The sequence below is a fragment of the Hylobates moloch genome, unplaced genomic scaffold, assembly GCF_009828535.3.
Source record: "Hylobates moloch isolate HMO894 unplaced genomic scaffold, HMol_V3 SCAFFOLD_3, whole genome shotgun sequence".
Taxonomy (NCBI): Eukaryota; Metazoa; Chordata; class Mammalia; order Primates; family Hylobatidae; genus Hylobates; species Hylobates moloch.
Window position 1 is genome coordinate 68,846,491 of NW_026652278.1, and position 14,577 is coordinate 68,861,067.

General features: G+C 35.7%; 1 protein-coding gene across 4 annotated transcripts in view; it reads left to right on the top strand.

Moving 5' to 3' along the window:
* Positions 1-14,577, top strand: part of ADK (adenosine kinase) — a 584,474-nt gene that overhangs the window by 149,272 nt on the left and 420,625 nt on the right. For all 4 annotated transcript variants that reach the window (XM_032140553.2, XM_058436404.1, XM_032140580.2 and 1 more), the window contains exon 4: positions 7,229-7,307. In XM_032140553.2, coding sequence (XP_031996444.1) covers positions 7,229-7,307 — 79 coding nt within the window. The remainder of the gene's footprint in view (positions 1-7,228; positions 7,308-14,577) is intronic.

The following is a 14,577-nucleotide window of genomic DNA, read 5'->3' on the forward strand; positions in this document are numbered from 1 at the left end:
GTCTCACCTCTCTGGAAATTTATCCACTTTGTCCTTGTTGCTTCAGAGCTCTTTGGTACCATTAACAGTGTGACTTATGATTTATATGGCCTTCCTAGGTGTCATCAATAGGAATGTTGGCTGTAATGCAGTATATGCTACCCAGAATCGGAAGTTCCATATGTTATGTTTTGATAAGAGATTTTAGGTGTTTATTTCCAATGAGTGATATTTTTTGAAGTTTGGTAGAGAGAAATGATTAGCTAGTTATTGCTTAACTACTCTATTATCTATTACATATGTTTCTGGAATATTTCTATGGTCAGAGAAACTCAGGCCCATTATAAACCATGGACTCTGGTAGAAATAACAGCTGAAAGCAAACCAGTAAGGGAGGTGGAGTGTATAATTTGTGTTTTGGAAGTACCTGCCTGTGGACGTGTAGGTGATGCTCTAGGTTTGCCATGAGATTACCCATCTAATTTTGAGAACCACTGTCCTGCAGTATTTTTCTTTTGCTTACATATGACTTTTTATGATTTAAAACTAAATGTCAACCAGTTACTATTTAATGAAAATCATAAATTGGTTTAGTGAAATTTTATTGTGTTCTTACAATGGGTAGAAACCTAATGCACATATCATGCATCTAAATTTAGGAATAATTCATTTTATTTTAATCATCTATACTTATATACAAAATGCTTTTCAGCAGTATATTTGATTATCTTAGGTACAATGATCTTCATGTTCAGAGTTATAAATGGGAATAATTAAACCTTTAAACATATTAGAGTTGAATAAGGGCTTATCTAAGCAATACATGCTTAAAATTGCTTTCTTATCAAAAAAATAAAATTGGAGGTTCAAGAAATGTCTTTAAATTACGATCCTTATGAACTAATAGCTTAACCTTAGTTTTGAATAACTGTTACTTTTTCCATCTTTTAAAAATATGCTTAAATATAAACACATGTGGAAAATGTTATTTTGGCTTTTAGCAAACTGACACTTGATTTTCTTAAAACCTCACCAAACATTTGTGGTAAAAGATTTCAAAGCTTTGAATTTTACAGTTTGCCTGTCGATTTCCCCCTGTGTTATTCTATTAACATTTGATCTTAATAAGTATAACCTGTTTAGAATTACTTATGTTTTTAATTATTTGTTTAGATGAGAAGTTTAAGGAAGAACTTCATCAGAAATTCTACTTGGCAGTTATGAATGCTTTCTTAAGGAAGTTAAATTTTTGGAATTTCACTGTAAAGATTTTAATCACATGTCCTATTCTTCATACATCAATCTATGAAATGTTCAAAAATTGTTAATGTTGTTTTTATGCTGTGCTGATGTTAACACGTGAGGTCTTCTTTCTTCTCCTAATAATATGCTGAGCGCACACACACTCTCATAATGCTCACTCGCTCTCTCTCTCCTTCCCTCCTACCCCCCCCTTTCCCCTGAGTTTGAAATAACTTAGTGGCTTTAGTTTCTGTGAAAATGGAAAGCAATTGCCCTTAGGTAGAACTAGAAATTATGAAGTGTTGGTTTTGTGGACATTTTCCTGTTCATAATTCTTCTTATATCTTATTTATAAGTACTTTTATTCATATAGGAATAAATGATTCTATGTTGAAGGGTATAATCATGAAGTCTTTTTTATTGCTTCGTGTTAGATAAGGAGAAAATGACACATTAAAAATTACAGTGCTATTTGTGTTTTAAAATTTCTTCTCTCCCTTTTGTATTCCTTATTGTTCTCTTCACTTTTTCTATTGTTTTTCTAACTTTTCAGGATACATTTTCTAGATGCATCCTAAATATAACTTACAATAGTTGCCTTTTGTTTAATTCATTTAGTTTCCAACCACAAGGTATTTAATTCTACATATTTCTATTTTTATTTTACACGGTCTTAATATATCCTTGATTGCTGTGTTGATCTTCTAGTTTTTAGGCTGCCACTTATACCATCAAAAGCCATTTAAACTGAACTTAGAGGATAATGAATCTAAATTTTCTTATCTTCCTCAAAACAACAGATACAATTAAAGTCACAAATAAGCTGTACCTTCAGAATTGCTAGGAGACAGAACATAGTAAGAATTCAAATCTCTTATAAGCAGAGTTATAAACATCATATTCCAACATTTATTCTGCTGCTTTGTCTGTATATTTGGAGAGCAGAGGTAGTGGGGAGGTTTAAGAGACTGAAAAAAGGGAGAGGGGTGTATGAAGTGTAGATCAGTAACAAACACCATCACTCTTGAAAAGAAAAAGTCACAGAGGTCCTAGACCTGTGTTTTAGACAGGTGGGAGGACAGTAAATTAATTTTTAAAGACAAAATAATTATAGCGAATGAATTTATTGATCATTTTGTTGAACAGTTAGTATAAGGACATCCCATATTATATTTCAGCTTTCATAAGCTGTTCATGTCTTATATTTTGTGTTCTTTCAACTTTATCTTAATTTGCTTATTTTTAATGTCATTTTTGTACATTTGTTTAATATTACTATATTCATATCTTTGTTATAATTTTTTCCTGTAATAATGTAACTTATAAATAATTATAATATTACAAAGTTTATTAAATTTCTTCCAATGATAATTACTATAGTAGGCTTGTGGTGGAAAAATGGATCAGGTACTGTCCTTCCAATTCTGTCAGGCTTTTGATTGAGGTGTTTATATGGCCACCCCATTCAGACAAAGAATGTCAACCAAAAGGAGAAAGTAAGAAGGAATCTATAAATTACGAAAATTCCCATACTTTATTTCCTATGGGAAAAGTCATGTAAGGAAAATATATAGAAGTTTCCCATAAAATGTAATGATATCATAAACTCTTTCATCCTTAAACACCTGTTAGTCTTGCCACAGTACAATCAGTCTCCTAAAGATAAATATTTCTTGGTTTGTTAGTTGGCTACTTAGGAGTTCCTTTTCCTTCTTATGAGTTTTCTTCTCTCCTGTATTTCTTTTCTAACACCATCCAACTGGTTATCCAAACTAGCAACCTCAGAATTATCATCCCTCTTCCACACTTGCACTTCTTTATCACATCCTGTGTCTTCAACTTCGGAATGATTCCTTACCTTGGTCTCGTCTCTCTATCCTGTCTTTCATATGAGCTATTCTAAAGGCAGTGGTCTGCTTATCTTTCCTCTGTCCAGTGTTATCATCATTTTTAAAAAGTCTGCTTTTCACACTATTGCTAAATAGAGTTTAATAATTTCTAGTAGCCTTCAGAATAATGTCTACACCTATTAGCCTGACAGTTACCTTTTCTTTGTCAGTTTTTACTACTTTGATTTTGACCTGCATTTTAGTCTGTGTTTAACTGGTTTTTCTGAATACGTCATGTTTATTGTTTTACCCTCAACCCTGAATTTTTTTTTTCTCCCTTAACTGTCAGATTTCAATTCAGATGTTAAACTTTCCCTGACTTTTTTGTTCAGAATCACTTCTTTCTCTGCTCTTGTTTTTTATTCAGCTTTGTTCTGTATATGGTTCTTTTAAAATAATTGTATGGAAAATTGCTATGTTCTTTTATTATAAAATGAAGTTGATTTTTCATTATAAAACAGTTTATATGCTTATTGCACAATCTAAACAGATGAATAAAAGAGCCATAATTGTTCCTAATTTGGCGATAACTACTGTTAATACCTTGGTTGTATTCTTCCAGGTTCTTTTCAGTAGACATGTATATTGGGTAATCTTGTTTACACAAAAAGATTACATTGTGCATAAGTTTTCATAAATTAACACTTCTCATTTGAAATAACATGGAAAATACCTATCAATAGACATAAATCTATTTTAAATCTGTAACATTTAAAAATGTTTAACACTTAAGTAGAAGCAACACATACATATAGTAAAACTACATCAAGGTGGAAAATTAAACACTTATTCGAAGACTTCTAATTTTGGGAAATTAACTAATTCTGCTATTCATCAGGATTTCTCAGGCCAAAATTCAGAACAAGACTAAATTTGCCCATTTCCACCTACTATTATTTATTCTCTATTTATATTATGCTAGAGCTTGTAGTCTCTGTACTAACACAAGAAAGGGGAGGAAAAAATTGTCCTTATTCACAAATGATAATTATGTTTAGTTTATTAAAAACACATAAATCATTGGAGTTAATTAAATATTGGAAACTTGGCTGGAAAAAATTGATATAAAGAATGTTTCTAAATATCAGCCACAAATAAAAATTAAGTTTAAACAATATCATAATAGTATTAAAACATAGGAAGTATGAAGTAGTGATCAGAATAAAAGATGTGGAGGCTTTGTGGCAAACATTATGAAACTTTGAGAGATACTGTAATCATGGATTAGATGATTTAATATTGGAAATATATCACTTTTCCCAGCATAGATATAGATAATTAGTGCAATCACTGTTAAAATCCTAACAAGTTGGGCTGGGCGTGGTGGCTCACACCTGTAATCCCAGCACTTTGGGAGTCTGAGGCAGGCAGATCACGAGGTCAAGAGATGGAGACCATCCTGGCCAACATGGTGAAACCCCATCTCTACTAAAATAGAAAAATTAGCTGGGCATGGTGGGATGCGCCTGTAGTCCCAGCTGCTTGGGAGGCTGAGGCAGGAGAATCGCTTGAACCAGGGAGTTGGAGGCTGCAGTGAGCCGAGATCGCGCCACTGCACTCCAGCCTGGCAACAGAGCGAGACTCTGTCTCAAAAAAAAAATCCTAACAAGTTGGTTTTTGGAGTTTGACAACTAGTTGTAAACTTACATGGAGTGCAAAAAACCAAGAACGACCAAAGCACTCATGAAGAACAACAGGGTAAGGACACTTGTAGATAGAGAGAGAGAGAGAGAGAGTGTGTGTGTGTGTGTGTGTGTGTGTGTGTGTGTATGTATATATATGTGTGTATATATATGTATATATTATATATGAGAGATAGTTATAAGATACTGGGGTTTCTAAGTCAGTCCAGTGTTTTTTTTCTTAACCTGGTTAGTGGTTACACAGACATTCACTTTTTTTTTTTAGAACAGAAAGTTTCTAAGAATTTACAGCACCAAGACATTCATTTTTTAAAATTTGCACATTTATTTTACTTATCCTAGAGAAATTTATAAAAAACAAAAGTAAACTATAAACACCAGTAAAAAAAAAATCCTTTTATATCAACTCCATAGAGATGCAAATACTGTTAACAGTTAATGTTTTCAGGGGCCTGGCTCCATGGCTCACACCTGTAATCCTAGCACTTTGGGAGGCTGAGGTGGGAGGATTGCCTGAGCTCAGGAGTTCGAGATCTGCCCGGGCAACGTGGTGAAGCCTGTCTCTACAGAAAAAAAATACAAAAAAATTAGCCAAGTGGTGGTGCATGCCTGTATTTCCAGCTATTTAGGGGACTGAAGCGGGAGGACCCCTTGAGCCCAGGAGGTGGAGGCTGCATTGAGCTATGTTTGTGCCACTGCACTCCAGCCTGGGTGACAAACGAAGATTCTGTCTCCAAAAAAAAAAAAAATTAATGTTTTTAGCTTACCATTATAAGTCTAAATAATGAATTTATGCTTATTTTTAATTAACAAATTTATACAATGTCTGTGAACTCTGTACTGGAAGATGAAGAATGTAGTGCACTTACACTGTTTTGCCTTTTTATTCTTCCTTATATTTGCTTTAGTTTGATTTTTTATTGATTGACTTTATGACTTCAACAATATATTTAAAACCTTTTTAAAAACTTGATTTTTAAAATTTGAAATATTTATGGAGTCTTCTCCATGAAAGGGAGAACTTTGCATGCAATAATGTATGATGGGCGCTTTTAACTTTTTTATGGCTCTCTTTTTCAAAGTCATACACCACTCTACTTTTCTTTTAACCTCATTCCATCTTTCTTCTGTTTTTTTTGGTGGGGGGAGAGGTTGGCACATCTCCTTAGTAATTTTTTCCACATAGGATAAAGGATTATTAAATATTACTTTGCCTTATTAACCTGATAATTTGAGTACATATTGAAAATTTCTAATTTCAAAAATTTCCTCGCTTCTCAGCATAGAATACATTACTCCATTATATTTTTAGCATCCGGTATTCTTTGAGAAGTTAAGTATTAGTCTGATTTTTATTCCTTTTAAGGTAATTATTATTTTTCACATTATATGCTTTTAGGGTTTTATCTTAATATGAGAGATTAAACAAGATGTGTCCAAGTATGGGGTCCTAGTCCCTAATCCCTTGTAAAACTGCTTGATGTTTGGAAAAATCTGACCATATTTATGTTTCACCTTTTTTTTTTTTCCAACATTTCTCTGTTACTCTTCATAATCTCTATTTTCCCTTTCTGTATTTCCTGTTAAATAGATCTCGGACTACCTAATAAATTCTCTGAACCTTTTAATTTTTATTTCATATTTTTAATTTCTTATATTTTCTGTCTACTTTTTTGGTCTTTTTAAAAATTTCAACTTTTCTGTTTTTATCTTAGTTTTTACCCATGCATATTTGATTGCTCAGGTAATCCATCCAACTATTGATTTTTCAAAAATTTTTCAGTAATTGTTAAGTTAGTGTATACAAACCGTATCATTCTCTAGCTGCATCTTTTCATATAATTAGATAGGTCTGTTTGTGGCATCTTTCTTTCCTTGCTTTACAGGCAGTGCTGTTATACTTTTGTTTATTCTTATATATAAAACATATTTTTGATGTTTAATAAGATGTGGAAGAGGAAATGAACATATACTTCATCTCTTTTGAAGTGTAAGGTCTTATAATTTTCATACTTCTTGAACTGATTCCAAGGGTAACATTAAGTGAAATTTTGTTTAGTTTCTATAGAAAACTCTCTTAGTAATTGTCTGGAATGAGGAGAAATACACCTGATTTCTGTTTGTTTGTAGTAACAAGTATTTCTGAGACTGGGATTCTGATTTTGACTTAACCGATTTGCCACGTGACCTCCGTTTGGCAATCTATTAATTATTACTTTTACTTTCTGTTTAATGGCTAATTATGGACAGTCTGTTTTAAATTCTTAATTTCTTATAGTTGTACACTTATGGAAAACATTTCTTAAATGTGGAAATTTAGTATTTTTGTTATAAGGTATTTCAATTCATTTATTCAACATACTTAAACAATTTAAAAATTTTACTATTTGTGTTTTAATACTCTTCTCAGAAAAGTTTACTTTGTGGCAATTCACAGAAAGTAACTTACTCTTTTCTACTGTGATTTCCTTATAGGTTTGATGAACTCGTGAAAAAATTCAAAGTTGAATATCATGCTGGTGGCTCTACCCAGAATTCAATTAAAGTGGCTCAGGTTGGTTAATTATTTTAAAAGTTAAAAGGATTCAAAATGATTCTAGACCCATGTCTATTTTGCATAATTGTTTCCATTTATATTGTGTTGCTGTAGAATAGTTTTGTTCATTTGAATTGGGATTTTAGTAGTCATTGCACATCTAATCAAAAGTTATTTTAATTGGTATTTCTTTGGTTATTTGTAAGCTTGAACTTTTAATATGTTTATTGTTCATTTGTGTTTCTTCTTAAATTGTTTCACTATCATTTTATAATTTTTCATGTGTTACAGATTTGTAGAAATTCTTCATATTTTATAGATAGTATTCCTTTTTATTTTATAAGTTGAAAGTATTTATTTTTTGTTATGTGTACATTAACTCTTACAGTGTCTTTTACTGTGCCTTAGTTCTTAATGTAACTTTCAAAGCTCTTAACGTAATTAAACTTTATGGCTTCTTCATTTCCTGCATGTCCTCCTTAGAAAGGACATTTCTGCCACAAGATAGTAGAAATTGCTCTGTATTATATATAGATATCTATATACATAAATATATATTCATATATTCATATGTAAATATCTATGTATAGACATATATGTTGGTAGATATGTATATGCATCTATATATCTATACCGGTGTATATCTTTTATAAATCTATATATCTGTCTCTATTCCCATATCTTCCAATGAGTAATTGAATAAACCCATTAGGCATATACTCTTTATTTTATTTTATTATTATACTTTAAGTTTTAGGGTACATGTGCACAATGTGCAGGTTTGTTACATATGTATACATGTGCCATGTTGGTGTGCTGCACCCATTAACTTGTCATTTAGCATTAGGTATATCTCCTAATGCTATTCCTCCCCCCTTCCCCCACCCCACAACAGTCCCTGGAGTGTGATGTTCCCCTTCCTGTGTCCATGTGTTCTCATTGTTCAATTCCCACCTATCAGTGAGAACATGCGGTGTTTGGTTTTTTGTCCTTGCGATAGTTTACTGAGAATGGTGATTTCCAGTGTCATCCATGTCCTTACAAAGGACGTGAACTCATCATTTTTTATGGCTGCACAGTATTCCATGGTGTATATGTGCCACATTTTCTTAATCCAGTCTATTGTTGTTGGACATTTGGGTTGGTTCCAAGTCTTTGCTATTGTGAATAGTGCCACAACAAACATACGTGTGCATGTGTCTTTGTAGCAGCATGATTTATAATCCTTTGGGTATATACCTAGTAATGGGATGGCTGGGTCAAATGGTATTTCTAGTTCTAGATCCCTGAGGAATCGCCACACTGACTTCCACAATGGTTGAACTAGTTTACAGTCCCACCAACAGTGTAAAAATGTTCCTATTTCTCCATATCCTCTCCAGCACCTGTTGTTTCCTGACTTTTTAATGATTGCCATTCTAACTGGTGTGAGATGGTATCTCACTGTGGTTTTGATTTTCATGTCTCTGATGGCCAGTGATGATGAGCATTTTTTCATGTGTTTTTTGGCTGCATAAATGTCTTCTTCTGAGAAGTGTCTATTCATGTCCTTCGCCCACTTTTTGATGGGGTTGTTTGTTTTTTTCTTGTAAATTTGTTTGAGTTCATTGTAGATTCTGGATATTAGCCCTTTGTCAGATGAGTAGGTTGCAAAAATTTTTTCCCATTTTGTAGGTTGCCTGTTCACTGTGATGGTAGTTTCTTTTGCTGTGCAGAAGCTCTTTAGTTTAATTAGATCGCATTTGTCAATTTGGCTTTTGTTGCCATTGCTTTTGGTGTTTTAGACATGAAGTCCTTGCCCACGCCTATGTCCTGAATGGTATTGCCTAGGTTTTCTTCTAGGGTTTTTATGGTTTTAGGTCTAACATGTAAGTCTTTAATCCATCTTGAATTAATTTTTGTATAAGGTGTAAGGAAGGGATCCAGTTTCAGCTTTCAAATATGGCTAACCAGTTTTCCCAGCACCATTTATTAAATAGGGAATCCTTTCCCCATTTCTTGTGTTTGTCAGGTTTGTCAAAGATCAGATAGTTGTAGATAGGCGGCATTATTTCTGAGGGCTCTGTTCTGTTCCATTGATCTATATCTCTGTTTTGGAACCAGTACCATGCTGTTTTGGTTACTGTAGCCTTGTAGTATAGTTTGAAGTCAGGTAGTGTGATGCCTCCAGCTTTGTTCTTTTGGCTTAGGATTGACTTGGAAATGCGGGCTCTTTTTTGGTTCCATATGAACTTTAAAGTAGTTTTTTTCCCAATTCTGTGAAGAAAGTCATTGGTAGCTGGATGGGGGTGGCATTGAATCTATAAATTACCTTGGGCAGTATGGCCATTTTCACGATATTGGTTCTTCCAACCCATGAACATGGAATGTTTTTCCATTTGTTTGTATCCTCTTTCATTTCGTTGAGCAGTGGTTTGTAGTTCTCCTTGAAGAGGTCCTTCACATCCCTTGTGAGTTGGATTCCTAGGTATTTTATTCTCTTTGAAGCAATTGTGAATGGGAGTTCACTCATGATTTGGCTCTCTGTTTGTCTGTTATTGGTGTATAGGAATGCTTGTGATTTTTGTACATTGATTTTGTATCCTGAGACTTTGCTGAAGTTGCTTATCAGCTTAAGGAGATTTTGGGCTGAGACGATGGGGTTTTCTAGATATACAATCATGACATCTGCAAACAGGGACAATTTGACTTCCACTTTTCCTAATTGAATACCCATTGTTTCCTTCTCCTGCCTGATTGCCCTGGCCAGAACTTCCAACACTATGTTGAATAGTAGTGGTGAAAGAGGGCATCCCTGTCTTGTGCCAGTTTTCAAAGGGAATGCTTCCAGTTTTTGCCCATTCAGTATGATATTGGCTGTGGGTTTGTCATAGATAGCTCTTATTACTTTGAGATACGTCCCATCAATACCTAATTTATTGAGAGTTTTTAGCATGAAGGGTTGTTGAATTTTGTCAAAGGCCTTTTCTGCATCTATTGAGATAATCATGTGGTTTTTGTCTTTGGTTCTGTTTATATGCTGGATTACGTTTATTGATTTTCGTATGTTGAACGAGCTTTGCATCCCAGGGATGAAGCCCATGGTGGATAAGCTTTTTGATGTGCTGGATAAGCTTTTTGATGTGCTTATCGAGCACATCAAAAATCATGGTGGATAAGCTTTTTGATGTGCTGCTGGATTCGGTTTGCCAGTATTTTATTGAGGATTTTTGCATCAATGTTCATCAAGGATATTGGTCTAAAATTCTCTTTTTTTGTTGTGTCTCTGCCAGGCTTTGGTATCAGGATGATGCTGGCCTCATAAAATGAGTTAGGGAGGATTCCCTGTTTTTCTGTTGATTGGAGTAGTTTCAGAAGGAATGGTACCAGCTCCTCCTTGTACCTCTGGTAGAATTCGGCTGTGAATCCATCTGGTCCTGGACTCTTTTTGATTGGTAAGCTATTAATTATTGCCTCAATTTCAGAGCCTGTTATTGGTGTATTCAGAGATTCAACTTCTTCCTGGTTTAGTCTTGGGAGGGTGTATGTGTCGAGGAATTTATCCATTTCTTCTAGATTTTCTAGTTTATTTGTGTAGAGGTGTTTATAGTATTCTCTGATGGTAGTTTGTATTTCTGTGGGATCGGTGGCGATATCCCCTTTGTCATTTTTTTTTTTTTTTTTTTTTGAGACGGAGTCTCGCTCTGTCACCCAGGCTGGAGTGCAGTGGTGCAATCTCCGCTCACTACAACCTCCGCCTCCCGGGTTCACGCCATTCTCCTGCCTCAGCCTCTCCGAGTAGCTGGGACTACAGGCACCCGCCACCACGCCTGGCTAATTTTTTGTATTTTTATTTTAGTAGAGACGGGGTTTCACCGTGGTCTCCATCTCCTGACCTCGTGATTTGCCCACCTCGGCCTCCCAAAGTGCTGGGATTACAAGCGTGAGCCACCGCGCCCAGCCCCCCTTTGTCATTTTTTATTGCGTCTATTTGATTCTTCTCTGTTTTCTTCTTTATTAGTCTTGCTAGCGGTCTATCAATTTTGTTGATCTTTTCAAAAAACCAGCTCCTGGATTCATTGGTTTTTTGAAGGGTTTTTTGTGTCTCTATTCCTTCAGTTCTGTTCTCATCTTAGTTATTTCTTGCCTTCTGCTAGCTTTTGAATATGTTTGCTCTTGCTTCTGTAGTTCTTTTAATTGTGACGTTGGGTTGTCAGTTTTAGATCTTTCCTGCTTTCTCTTGTGGGCATTTAGTGCTATAAATTTCCCTCTACACACTGCTTTGAATGTGTCCCAGAGATTCTGGTATGTTGTGTCTTTGTTCTCGTTGGTTTCAAAGAACATCTTTATTTCTGCCTTCATTTCATTATGTACCCAGTAGTCATTCAGGAGCAGGTTGTTCAGTTTCCATGTAGTTGAGCGGTTTTGAGTGATTTCCTTAATCTTGAGTTATATTTTGATTGCACTGTGGTCTGAGAGACAGTTTGTTATAATTTCTGTTCTTTTATATTTGCTGAGGAGTGCTTTACTTCCAACTATGTGGTCACTTTTGGAATAGGTGTGGTGTGGTGCTGGAAAGAATGTATATTCTGTTGATTTGGGGTGGAGAGTTCTATAGATGTCTATTAGGTCCACTTGGTGCAGAGCTGAGTTCAAGTCCTGGATATCTTTGTTAACTTTCTGTCTCGTTGATCTGTCTAATGCTGACAGTGGGGTGTTAAAGTCTCCCATTATTATTGTGTGGGAGTCTAAGTCTCTTTGTAGGTCACTAAGGACTTGCTTTATGAATCCGGGTGCTCCTGTATTGGGTGCATATATATTTAGGATAGTTAGCTCTTCTTGTTGAATTGATCCCTTTACCATTATGTAATGGCCTTCTTTGTCTCTTTTGATCTTTGTTGGTTTAAAGTCTGTTTTATCCGAGACTAGGATTGCAACCCCTGCCTTTTTTTGTTTTCCATTTGCTTGGTAGATCTTCCTCCATCCCTTTATTTGGTGCCTATATGTGTCTCCGCACGTGAGATGGGTTTCCTGAATACAACACACTGATGGGTCTTGACTGTTTATCCAGTTTGCCAGTCTGTGTCTTTAATTGGAGCATTTAGTCCATTTACATTTAAAGTTAATATTGTTATGTGTGAATTTGATCCTGTCATTATGATGTTAGCTGGTTATTTTGCTCGTTAGTTGATGCAGTTTCTTCCTAGCCTCGATGATCTTTACAATTCGGCATGATTTTGCAGTGGCTGGTACTGGTTGTTCCTTTACATGTTTAGTGCTTCCTTTAGGAGCTCTTTTAGGGCAGGCCTGGTGGTGACAAAATCTCTCAGCATTTGCTTGTCTGTAAAGGATTTTATTTCTCCTTCACTTATGAAGCTTAGTTTGGCTGGATATGAAATTCTGGGTTGAAAATTCTTCTCTTTAAGAATGTTGAATATCGGACCTCACTCTCTTCTGGCTTGTAGAGTTTCTGCCAAGAGATAAGCTGTTAGTCTGATGGGCTTCCCTTTGTGGGTAACCTGACCTTTCTCTCTGGCTGCCCTTAACATTTTTTCCTTCATTTCAACTTTAGTGAACCTGACAATTATGTGTCTTGGAGTTGCTCTTCTCAAGGAGTATCTTTGTGGCATTCTCTGTATTTCCTGAATCTGAATGTTGGCCTGCCTTGCTAGATTGGGGAAGTTCTCCTGGATAATATCCTGCAGAGTGTTTTCCAACTTGGTTCCATTCTCCCTGTCACTTTCAGATACACCAGTCAGACGTAGATTTGGTTTTTTCACATAGTCCCATATTTCTTGGAGGCTTTGTTCGTTTCTTTTTATTCTTTTTTCTCTAAACTTCCCTTCTCGCTTCATTTCAGTCATGTCATCTTCCATCACTGATACCCTTTCTTCCAGTTGATCGCATCGGCTCCTGAGGCTTCTGCATTCTTCACGTAGTTCTCTAGCCTTGGCTTTCAGCTCCATCAGCTCCTTTAAGCACTTCTCTGTATTGTTATTCTAGTTATACATTCGTCTAAATTTTTTTCAAAGTTTTTAACTTCTTTGCCTTTGGTTTGAATTTCCTCCTGTAAATCGGAGTAGTTTGATCACCTGAAGCCTTCTCTCAACTCGTCAGTCATTCTCCGTCCATCTTTGTTCCGTTGCTGGTGAGGAACTGCGTTCCTTTGGAGGAGGAGAGGTGCTCTGCTTTTTAGAATTTCCAGTTTTTCTGCTCTATTTTTTCCCCATCTTTGTGGTTTTATCTGCTTTTGGTCTTTGATGATGGTGATGTACAGATGGGTTGTTGGTGTGGATGTCCTTTCTGTTTGTTAGTTTTCCTTCTACCAGATAGGACCCTCAGCTGCAGGTCTGTTGGAGTTTGCTAGAGGTCTACTCCAGACCCTGTTTGCCTGGGTATCAGCAGCAGAGGCTGCATAACAGTGGATTTTCCTGAACTGCGAATGCTGCTGCCTGATCGTTCCTCTGAAAGTTTTGTCTCAGAGGAGTACCCGGCTGTGTGAGGTGTCAGTCTGCCCCTACTTGGGGGTGTCTCCCAGTTAGGCTGCTCGGGGGTCAGGGGTCAGGGACCCACTTCAGGAGGCAGTCTGCCCGTTCTCAGATCTCCAGATGCGTGCTGGGAGAACCACTACTGTCTTCAAAGCTCAGATGGAAATGCAGAAATCACCTGTCTTTTGCGTCACTCACGCTGGGAGCTGTAGACCGGAGTTGTTCCTATTTGGCCATCTTGGCTCCTTCCCTCAGGCATATACTCTTTGAGTTACCAGCTTAACCTAATCTTGATTGAGAGGTTAGTGATCTGTTTAATCTTCCAGCTTTGAAAGATATGAACAAGTTTTACATACCTCTGGTTTTTACCTCTGCATTTTGAAGCTAGCTCAAAATTCTGCTCATTGCAATCATGTGTCAGTTCTGCTACACTAGATTTCTTTTTCTTTTTTATTGATTAATGCTTTCCTTTTGAATTCTCATTAACTTCAAGAACTGGAGAAGTGGAAAATTGACAAAAAAAATCCAGAATGATTTCTTTTCAAGTAACTCTTAGTTGATTTAGACATATAGTATGATTATTCCACATAATTTCAAGCTCAGATTTAATCATAGTTTTCAAATATTTTATAAAAATGAATCTTTAAGGTGGTCATTAATATGAAGTGGCCTGAGTCTTTGTATTGGTCAATTGATTTGTATTGTTTTTGGTAAAACATCCTGATGGTCACTTTATGAACTTCCAGAGTAATAGAAAAAGGATGATTTACGGCTGGGCACGGTGGCTCACGCCTGTAATCCCAGCACTTTGGGGAGCTGAG